This window comes from Lipotes vexillifer, unplaced genomic scaffold (assembly GCF_000442215.2).
Source record: "Lipotes vexillifer unplaced genomic scaffold, Lipotes_vexillifer_v1.1 scaffold1079, whole genome shotgun sequence".
Classification (NCBI taxonomy): domain Eukaryota; kingdom Metazoa; phylum Chordata; class Mammalia; order Artiodactyla; family Lipotidae; genus Lipotes; species Lipotes vexillifer.
This window is the reverse complement of record NW_006772344.1, coordinates 2,789-13,894: the sequence shown is the minus strand read 5'-3', so window position 1 is coordinate 13,894 and position 11,106 is coordinate 2,789. Positions and strand designations below refer to the sequence as shown.

General features: G+C 41.2%; 1 protein-coding gene across 1 annotated transcript; it reads left to right on the top strand.

Moving 5' to 3' along the window:
• Positions 1 to 6,604: 6,604 nt before the first annotated feature.
• Positions 6,605 to 10,461, top strand: LSM5 (LSM5 homolog, U6 small nuclear RNA and mRNA degradation associated). Its single transcript, XM_007447394.1, has 5 exons — positions 6,605 to 6,654; positions 8,160 to 8,255; positions 8,538 to 8,565; positions 9,285 to 9,357; positions 9,984 to 10,461. The coding sequence occupies exons 1-5, from the start codon at positions 6,609 to 6,611 to the stop codon at positions 10,014 to 10,016; spliced, it is 276 nt and encodes a 91-aa protein (XP_007447456.1). The 5' UTR covers positions 6,605 to 6,608; the 3' UTR covers positions 10,017 to 10,461.
• Positions 10,462 to 11,106: the final 645 nt, after the last annotated feature.

Below are 11,106 nucleotides of genomic sequence, written 5' to 3'. Positions count from 1 at the left end.
TCTCACTGTTGTGGCCTCTCCCATTGCGGAGCACAGGCTCCGGACGCGCAGGCTCAGCGGCCATGGCTCACGGGCCCAGCCGCTCCGCGGCATGTGGGATCCTCCCGGACCGGGGCACGAACCCGTGTCCCCTGCATCGGCAGGCAGACTCTCAACCACTGCGCCACCAGGGAAGCCCCCTACATTAGTTTTTAATGAGTTGTATTAATATAAAATAAATTCATTAACAACATATTGTCTACAAGGACAAATATCTATTGAGGAGAAAATAGAAATTTCTCCTTTATTTTAAAAAGTATTGTAAGGGGGCTTCCCTGGTGGCGCAGTGGTTGAGAGTCTGCCTGCCGATGCAGGGGACACGGGTTCGTGCCCCGGTCCGGGAGGATCCCACATGCCGCGGAGCGGCTGGGCCCGTGAGCCATGGCCGCTGAGCCTGCGCGTCCGGAGCCTGTGCTCCGCAACGCGAGAGGCCACAACAGTGAGAGGCCCACGTACCGGGGGGGAAAAATATATATATTGTAAGGAGCAAGATTGGAAATAACAATTTGAGATAATGGAATACTTCCTGAACATTGTTTTGTTTTGTTTTTACTTTTTTAAACTTTTTATTTTATATTGGAGTATAGCCAATGAACAATGTTGTGATAGTTTCGGGTGCACAGCCAAGTGACTCAGCCATACATATACTTGTATCCTTTCTCCCCCAGACTCCTCTCCCATCCAGGCTGCCACATAACATTGAGCAGAGTTCCCTGTGCTATACAGTAGGTCCTTGTTGGTTATCCTTTTTAAATATAGTTGTGTGTACATGTCAATCAACTCCCTAACTATCCCTTCCCTCCCCCCCCACCCCCCTGCAACCATAAGTTCATTCTCTAATCTCTAAGTCTGTGAGTCCGTTTCTGTTCTGAACATTATTTTGAAAGGAAACTTTTGCTTGTATTTTTATGATGACATTTATCTCCAGGGAAGAAATTAGAAATGCTTTTCTGAATATACATTACATTGAAGAGCTTCTTTTAATTATATATATTTTATGGTGAATTATAAATTCTATTTTATATCTGCTCTGTAAGTATGAGCTAATGGGAGAAAAACCCTGGAGACATAGAGCTGTGACATGTTTTCAAATTCATTAAAAATGAACTCTTCATCTGGAATTGCATATTTCTTTTTGTGTCTTGTACTCAGGAAAGTACTCAGTAAAATAAAACCACTCCCTTCCTGCATCCCCATTAACTCTACTCTCTAAACAAATTGTATCAACTTTTTCAGAGTATAAAGAGACTGTTGCGGTCCGGGAGCCACACGCCTGGAGTCGAGTTCCCCGGTAAATGCGACACGTGTCCCAACCAAGGACACCCGAGAATCACCAACACCAAGTAGAAAGATTAGCAAAGGATTTATACAAGTATAGAAGCCTACACAAACTGTCCAGACGGGGTCCCACTCGGAGAGAAGTGAGTGAGACCCCGACTAACAGTTGGGCGAGGCTTTTATACCCTTCATAGGACGGGAAGTCCCCAAGGCGGGAGGGAGCTGTTTAATTTTGAATCAGCCAATCAGGAACCCGGTTCTTCCCGCCCCAAGCAAGCAAACAAGTTCCCCCTTTACAGAAGCCAAAGTACACTGTGGGCTGTTCCGTTCCAGGAAGGGTACGCTCCCTTCCTGTTCCTGGGCAAGCAAGCAAGCAAAGCAATCTTCTTACAGAAGCCAAAATGTGCTGTTAGCCCTGAAGCTGTTCTTCTGCTTCTTTCGTCACAAGACTTTATTTTTCATCAATAATATTGAATATTGCTTATGTTAATTTGGTTTCTGTAATGGAATACAAAGTATTGACTTTCTTAAAGCATATTTTTCTGAATTTTAAACTCTATCAAGTAACCAATGCCTTGAATTTGGTCCCTACTCATAGTATGGTGAAAATAAAAGAAGAATAGAGATAGGAAAACAAACAAACAGGAAAGAAAAAGGCTTCACAACAAATTTGGCATTACTTTGTCTTTAGAATCATGTGAAGATTAAGGAGGTTTTTGATGGATATAAATGAAATAGAATGAGAATCAGCTTAAAGAACTTAGACCATACCTGGCCACAATGCTTGCCCTTGAACAGGTCTCAGTAATAATGATCTTAATGGAACAAAAGAACAAAAAAATGTTATCAGATAAGAGAAGTAACAATAGCACAGATAATAAATCTGTCATAAAGACTCCCAGTTCTGTTTCAATAATAAAGATTAGCCTGAAGCATTTTCTTGAGCTGTTTTGCTCAACTGTAACCTGAGGTTTGATCGCCTTTTGTGACCCTCCTGCCTTCAACCAACAAAAACTTTGACTCTGTCGACCTTTGCCCCAATTCTGTGCTGAATTTTCTGCTCAAGCCCCCTCATGAATATGCATGTACCTTAGCTTAAGACTTGCCCAATTTTCCTGTTCGGAGAGACACTGTTTTGGGAAAGATCCCTGGTGTTATCCTTACTTGCTGCAAGTAAGAAATCCTGCCTTCTCTGGATCTTTGGTTGTGTCTTTCAGCTAGACATCCACCAAGAGGCAAACCCAGTTTTCCGGTAACAAAATTGCTGCCTTAAAATGGCTTATGTCTTTAAAAGTAAGATAAATGTGAAACTAGCTACCTAGCAATGCTAGCTTTTGTAACGCCTACTCTAAACCAACCACCATATTAAATATTAGGAAACAAAGATAAATAATAATAGCTCACATTTAATGAGTCCTCTGCTAGCTACTTTTCATGTATTATCTCATTTAATCTTCACAACAATCCTGTAAGTAGACACTTTTATTCTGTTCTTTCCAATGGGTAACATGGGTCTTCCAAACTTTGAATAGGTCAAATAACTAGAAGAAATTGTGGTGGAGATGAGGTTTGAATCAAAGTAATTTAACTTCAAAACTAATGGATTTAATCATGCTGCTTCCCCAAATTCTTGACTTTGAGGAACCTTTTTTATAAGAAAATGTTATGGAACACAGTTTGTGTGACCAATGCACAGTGAGGCCAAACAGACCGAAACATTGGAGTTTGGAGCAGAGAAAGATTTATTGTAGGGCCAAGTAAGGAGAATGGGTGGCTCATGCCCCCCCCAAACCCCAAACTCCCTGATGGTTTTGGGGAAGGAGATTTTTATAGGCAAAATTTGGGGTGAGGACTAAAGGGTGTGTGACTTTCTGCTGATTGGTTGGTAGTGAGGTAACAGCGTGGTGCTCTAGGAATCTTTTTTTTTTTCTTTTTGCGGTACACAGGCCTCTCACTGCTGTGGACTCTTCTGCGGACCTCTCACTGCTGCGGACTCTTCCGTTGCGGAGCACAGGCTCCGGACGCACAGGGTCAGCGGCCATGGCTCAGCGGCCATGGCTCAGCGGCCATGGCTCACGGGGCCATGGCTCACGGGGCCCAGCCGCTCCGCGGCATGTGGGATCTTCCCGGACCGGGGCACGAACCCGTGTCCCCTGCATCGCCAGGTGGACTCTCAACCACTGCGCCACCAGGGAAGCCCTAGGAATCTTATGCTCAACCTGAAGCTACTATCCTCCACCTGGGTGGGGGACATAGTTCCTACAGAATTCAAAGATATTGTTATGTATGTTCCTTGAGCAAGAACCAGGACCCTGCCCCAAGGCTGCACCATTGTTTCTTGATTTCTCCTCCCTTATTTCTGCATCCCCTCCCTTCCCTAATTAGAAACTGTTTGAATCTGCCCTTTGGAACTCAGGGAAGGTCAAGGAGGCTGAATGAAGCCTATTTCCTACAAACAAGAAATGGGGGACACAGAAAGTCTTTTGTGCCCAGGAGGGCCCACTGGGGAGAGCATTGATAGCTATTAACATTGAGCATTAAGAGCATTCTGAGAGCTATTAACGTTGTTGCAGGATAATGAGAGAGCCCAAGTCTGCAAGTCAGAGAAGCTTCACAGAGGTGGTCACATTTGAACAGGGTCTTGAAGGATGAATGGGATTTATTAGAACTTGGGGACAGAACATCCTAAATGCAATAAAGTAAAATCACTAAGGACTGAGGTTATTAAAGGACAGCATTTAGAAAAGGGAGGGTTTTATGACAAACTCAGGGGAAGTATATAAGATTTAAGTTAAAGTGCAGCGAGAGATGTTTGGAGGAGGTCACATGCCAAGTGCACCCAATATTCCCTCTGCTTGGAATTCTGCTCTTGTCCCCTTTCTGCCTATCCAATTATTCATCCTCCAAGACTAGATTGCTGTCAATTCCTTTGTGAAGCTTCCCAAGCTATCTATGTGGCCAATGGGCAAATTTAACTGAGTATGAGGAACTTTATCCAAATACCAGATCAAAGTGAAACCGCAGTCCTCCTCAGATGCAACTTGAACCCAGCCATACTTCAGATTGGGACTTGAACCCACAATACCAGACTTAGGAGGGGACTCAAACACATTGTCTTTTCATTGAAACAGCTTACATGGTGTCAGGACTTACTGAAGGTCATGTTCTTTGGTCTCAGCACAGAAATAATTCAGTGTGAAGCAAAGTGATAGGTAAAGAGTGGGTTTATTAGCATAGGATGCTTGTGAGGGATACAAGTAGTCAGGCAGGGGAGCACAGCTCCGAGAATAAAGAGGGCTATATTTTTATAACCAAGGAAAAAGTGGAGAGGGGAGAAGAACAGCTCCTTCCTCATTTTAGGGTGGAGGTCAAAGCTTACATCATTAGTCCCTCCTTTGACCCTATATGGTCTAACCCAGACTGTAACGGCGCTATTTAAATCATATGTATATTAGCGAAAGGGTGGTGACATATACTAAAATACAGTAATTCATCTCAGATTTCAGTACAATGTCCCCTTTCACCTAGTTTCTTTCCCCTTTCCCCTTTATTCCTGTTTTGGCTTCATGCAGAAATGCTACTCTTCAAGAACCATTAACTCCCTGACTTCCTGTAACTAGATGTAGACCCCATATCTACTGTCTTGTGTTTTAACTATCAGGATTTGTGGTTTGAATGCACCTGGTATTCCTTCAAGGTAGAGTAAACTTTCTGCTATGTTACTGGATTCTTTTTTTTTCTTTTAAACTGGATTGTTTTCTTGAATGGTCATTAGTTTACAACAGTCTCCCAAACTCCCTTAAAATTCTCTCTCTCTTTAATCCCCTAGTGGGATTTATAAACTAACTATTTAATTATCCTACTCTATCTCTATTAAAAAAAGTAAATATTAGGAGTAAATGTATTTGTAAGTTTCCTGACACGTATGAAGTACTCAATATTTCTGAAATGCAAAAAAGCCAGGATTGGCTTAGTATTTAGAAGGAGGCTGAATCCTAGGGGGCTTTGAACTCAAGGGCCCACCTGTAAGGGCTTCTGAACCTCCTCACTGATGTTTGCGTTAAATCATACCTACTTCTCTAGGATCCCTGAAGCTAAAAGAGGACTTTTTGCTTTATGTATTAAATTTCATATGCCTTGCACATAATGTTTGTTAATTGTCTTTCTCTCCTATTTATCCTCTTACTCCTATAAGGACAGAAGACATTGTAGTTCTGTTCTTTACACTGTTTTATACTCAGCAAAATGCCAGACAGTGTGCAACTAAAGTAGATGGGTGCTTTACAATCATTTGTTGTATGAATGAAGGATGTTCTTTCTGGCCTCTCCTGCTTAGGCTCTTTAGTTTTAAGTTCCTCAGATACAAACATAAAATATACTAAGGCAGAAAATTAGTTTGCTTTCTCTTTTCAAAAAAGAAGTGTAAAAGCATCAAGGTTTCCTAAATGTGATGTCATTAACAGAGTGACATTTCGTGGTTGCCTGTTGGACAATGTGTTTGTGGAAGAAATAGTGAATACAAAAAGTATATAGTAGACTCCTAGATATAACAGGATTTAAGAACGATAGTAGAAAATAGAGAACATATTTAAAATCTCCCCCTCGCCCAGAAAAGATTTTAAAAATGTTAGTTGTGGGTTTTATTTATTGATTGATTTATTTTTGGCCACACCATGCGGCAGGCGGGATCTTAGTTCCCTGACCAGGGATCGAACCCATACCCCCGCCATGGAAGCACAGAGTCGTAACGACTGGACCACCAGGAAAGTCCCTTAGCTGTGGGTTTTCAATCCACCGAACTTTTAAAAGAAGCGGTAGATTCCTTAAAAGAAACAAAAATAACAGCAACAACAAAAATTTACGAAAATTACAACACAATGAATCAGTGGCGGGAAAATCAAATTTATTTATACTGGTCTGAAGAAAGATCCTGGGTTGAAATGAGATACAACTTGGGGAAGATAAGACGACTCAAAGGTTTCCGTTTGGCAAAGCCTTCCGGGTTAGAGGAATAATTTATTTACAAGGCGGGATAGCTTGAAAATCTCTTGGGAATTTGGAGAGAAAAGTGAGTGTCTGTCGAGACCGCAGAACGTTCAGTGAACGGAAATATTTCCCAGGATCTCATTGCCGGGGAAGGAGTGACTGGGAGCGATCCCCGTGGACCGGCCCGATCGCACTCTCGGCCTCAGATTGGTCGAGTCTGTCCGGGCTGCAGGAAAAAGCGGAAGCGCGCTCTTTCAAACTCGCCTTCCCAACTTCGAGAGACGCAGACCACTTCCGGCGTAGCCATGGCGGCTAACGCTACCACCAACCCGTCTCAGCTTCTCCCTCTAGGTAACCGTTGTCGTGTTGGGGTGCCGGGGTGGGGAGCTGAAGATTAAGGTCTGGGCCCGAGGGGCAGCGCAGCCCGTGGCTGAGTGTTAGAAAAATGTATATGACCAATTGCTTTCTTTCTCCGCGGCTCTCCTCTAGGCGCCAAGTCTCTGCGGCCTCAGGTCGCCCACGTCTCTTCGGCGTGGTGGGGTTTTCTCGAGGCAGGGACTTTTGACGCCCCAGACCAAACCGTCACCGGAAGAGGTTCACGCTTAGTGAATAAGTCGTTGGTCTTCTTTGTTGTGAGCTCGCCTTTACAGTAGTGGATAGCAGTCCCGTTCCTCAACCTGGCATTTAAAATCCCCAGATTAGACCCTGTTGCCTATCTGGCCGGTTGTTGAGAGAGGCACCAGGATCTGGACTAAGTCTTAAAAAGAGAACTCTGGAAACTAGCGTTTCTTGCCGCTCATTCTTTCAGCAGTTATTGCGCCTCTGTGCACTGGACACTGTGATTGGGCACTGTTCAACAAACTAAAATCACGGCCGTTGCCTTCATACAGCATACAAACCAGTGTTGGAAACAGGTTACCGGGCAAATAAACATCGTACCGAATAACGCTAAGCCTGCTGAAGAGATGCTGCTGTCGGACTACAGAGGATAGACTTTTGGGGGGTGGGGTAGACGTAGTGACGAGAAGGGATCTCTGGTGAAGACATTTAGGCCTCTCTTTTTTTTTTTTAAATAATGTGCTATATCTTTCTAAAATTTTTTTAAATTAATTAATTTATGGCTATGTTGGGTCTTCGTTTCTGTGCGAGGGCTTTCTCTAGTTGTGGCAAGCGGGGCCGCTCTTCATCGAGGTGTGCGGGCCTCTCCTGTTGCGGAGCACAGGCTCCAAACGCGCAGGCTCAGTAGTTGTGGTTAACGGGCCTAGTTGCTCCGCGGCATGTGGGGGTCTTCCCAGACCAGGGCTCGAACCCGTGTCCCCTGCATTAGCGGGCAGATTCTCAACCACTGCGCCACCAGGGAAGCCCAGGCCTCTCTCTTAATAATTTGTATCTGAAGGGTGATTGAGCTAGTGGATGTGGCCGTGATTGTAAAGTGTCATGGAACAAACTCTTTTTGAATGATCAGTGTATGCCAGGCAGTGTCCATTGGGGATACACTGATGAGTAAAAACAACCACCATGTCTGCTCTCATGGACCTTAGAGTCTGGGGGGTGTGGGTGGGGTTCATATGTCAATAAGATAACCTAAAATAATATTAAGCCACAGCCATGATAAATTGTTACAAAGGAGGGGTAAGTGGAGAACAGGGAAAACTTTCCTGTTAATAGAATGATTCACAGAGACATGTAAGATCTAAAGTTTTCGAGTGAATACTTTTCCTGGTTTATATTTCACCATATGCAAGTAATAAGTGCCAGTAGGCACTCACATATTTGTTGAAGTAACGAATGGGCATAATAATCTTTTCTCTCCTCTCCTCCCCCCCCCCCTTTTTTTTTTAAAAAAAAATCCATAGAGCTTGTGGACAAGTGTATAGGATCAAGAATTCACATTGTGATGAAGAGTGATAAGGAGATTGTTGGCACACTTCTGGGATTTGATGACTTTGTCAGTATCCTTTTAAAAGTTGGTAGTATGGTTTTTTCTTCGGTATTTTAAAAAAAGAACTTTAGACAATCAGTACTTATGGATTTTTATAATAAAAATTAGTTTATTCTCATGGAAATTGTGATAGTGTTTTAAGAGGTGCGTGTACTGAAAGAAGATGAAATTACCAATCATGAGCATTTTGAATTTGAGCCATTGTGTTCAATGTTATAATTAAAACTGAACAAAGGCAGAAGCCAGAGTAAATTTAACTTGGTATATTTATTTTCTTAACACCAAATTTCAGATATGGTACTGGAAGATGTCACTGAGTTGTGAGTAGTGTTGAAAATTAAGGAATTGGGCAGGGGAATCTCTTTTTAATTTAAGGTAGTTTTAGTACTGTTGAGTCAGTAAAATGATCTGTTGAGTCAGAGAACACTGCCTATTCGAACTACTCTAAAGATAGAAGTTTTACCTACTGATGTTAGTAAAATTGGATTAGAGGATTATTAACTTTATGTAATTGTCACTAAATTGCTAGCAAATTAGTAGAGACAAAGCTTTAAGGTAAAAGGTACTAAAAACAGCCAGGGATCTTAGGGCTTAGGTCAAATAAAGGAACTGAATATATAAGAGCATTTAATGCTTTAAATTAATTATTCTACAACTTATATATAATAGAAAATGTAAATGATGCCTCAGTTATATTAATTATAAAGATCATGACCAGTAGCTCTGCTTTCAGATTTGAATTAATTACAGATTGGTATAATGGATAGGAATCAGTAGTAAATAATAGTAAAAAGAGTGAGGATAGTAAACATTTTAGTTCATATTTGATCTCCTTGGCAAGTTTCAGCTTTTTAGATGAAGATCAGCTCAGTGGATGTGGATCTTAGGCCAGTCAGTCCACTCTGTTGCCTTTGGGGAAGAATTTACATCACCCAGGGGTGATGTACGTCACCCACTTTGTTTCTGAAAAGTGTTGGTACAATTGCCTGACCTCCTGTTCATTTATATAGAATAATTAACCTTTAATCTATTTGTTTAGTGAAATCACACCAGAAGGAAGAAGAATTACTAAATTAGATCAAATTTTGCTAAATGGAAATAACATAACAATGGTAAGACACAGTAAAGCTATTTTTATTTAGATGTTAAGCCATTTTTGTAGGGCAGGGATTACAGAACTAACTTGCTTGACTAAATGCTCATGGGTCCAGTGGTGCTTAAGATGGGAAATGGGTGCTCTGGTGCTCAGGGCTCTATGGCCAAACTGTTGAAGATGACATTAGGCCTAAGATTAGTTTGCTTGTGCCTTTTTTTTTTTTTTTTTTTTTTGCGGTACGGGGGCCTCTCAGTGTTGTGGTATCTCCCGTTGCGGAGCACAGGCTTTGGACGCGCAGGCTCAGCAGCCATGGCTCACGGGCCCAGCCGCTTCGCGGCATGTGGGATCTTCCCAGACCAGGGCACGAACCCATGTCCCCTGCATTGGCAGGCGGACTCTCAACCACTGCGCCACCAGGGAAGCCCTGCTTGTGCTTTTTAATCATTTGTGTTGCTAGGAATTATTGTTGAGACACTAAGTATTAATTGATGATGTTGGAATTGTAAACAGCAGCGACATGGAGAAAATGGAAATATGGGGGAGGGGCAAAGAGGCGTGACTCCAATCAGTGAGGAGCTCTCAGTAGGGGTTTTTAGATTATGTAGTACTAAACTAAATATTAAACTTTTTCCTCCTTTGCAGCTGGTTCCTGGAGGAGAAGGACCTGAAGTATGAATGGATTTCCTTGACTTTTGCTAGATTCTGTTTTGTCTTATAATGACAACAAAATAGAATTTTTATTTTAACCTTTTAATGTTTGTATGCTCTGAAGCCAAGTTTTCCGTTAAAGGGAAATGCTTTGAAGATGCATTGTAAATGCCTGTTTTTGTAAGTTAATCATGATTATGTTGGAAGAAGAAGAACAGTTTGTTCTATGAAAACAAAAATAAAGGTGTTTTTGTTAACTGTCATTTATTTATTATACTGCAATAGCCAGTGGTTGTAGTTACTTTGTCACTTGCTTTCCTGTCATTTTATGATTATTTGCTTCCTCATTTAGGTGACCATTTGATTCTCAAACAAAATTGTTCCAAACAAAATGAGCTTTGATTTTGAACAGGTGCATTAAAAAAACCTGAAATGATTGCTTACAAAATTCAGTTCAAACTCTGATGCTTTGAAATGAGGATTTTTCTACTGAACTCAAGTTCTGTTAACTCCTATTAAAAACAAAGAAGCAAAATACACAGGTAATATATGCACATTGAAGTGCAGATAAAGTAAAAAGGAAAATATTAATCACTTTGCTGTATATCCTCTTAGACTTTCTTAATATACTCTCAGTACACACTTTATTTTTACAAAAACTTACTCTTCCTGAATGTACTGTTTTGTAGCCTCCAGATAAGACTTTTTTTTGAATTTAAATGGGGAGAATCTTTCCATGTCAAATATTTTGGCAGCATTAATGTGTGCATAGTATTTTATTAAATGGGTTTACCATAATTTATTTAGCATATTCTTTATTACTGGCCACAGTAGTCTAACTAAATCTTTATACATATTTGTTTTTCTTAGAATAAATTCATAAATATGTAAGGTCAAAGGATAGATATTGTTGTGTTGCCAACAAAAAGTTTGTGCCAACCTACATATAGTTGTAGTTTTTCATAGTACCCTTCACACACTTACCAACATTGGCTATGTTCTATTTTCTCCTCTCTTTGCCATTGTGATAAGCAAAACCTGGTATGTTTAAATTTTTAAAAATTAATTTTGAACTGATTTTATTTTGTGAATTACTTATATGAGGGTTTTGCCATTG

Bases quoted from the DNA above. Each gene is read 5' to 3' on its own strand.
- LSM5 (XM_007447394.1), top strand. From the start codon at position 6,609: ATGGCGGCTAACGCTACCACCAACCCGTCTCAGCTTCTCCCTCTAG. The intron at 6,655-8,159 runs GTAACCGTTGTC...AAAAATCCATAG, and splicing joins GTCTCAGCTTCTCCCTCTAG to AGCTTGTGGACAAGTGTATA. The intron at 8,566-9,284 runs GTGAGTAGTGTT...CTATTTGTTTAG, and splicing joins CTGGAAGATGTCACTGAGTT to TGAAATCACACCAGAAGGAA.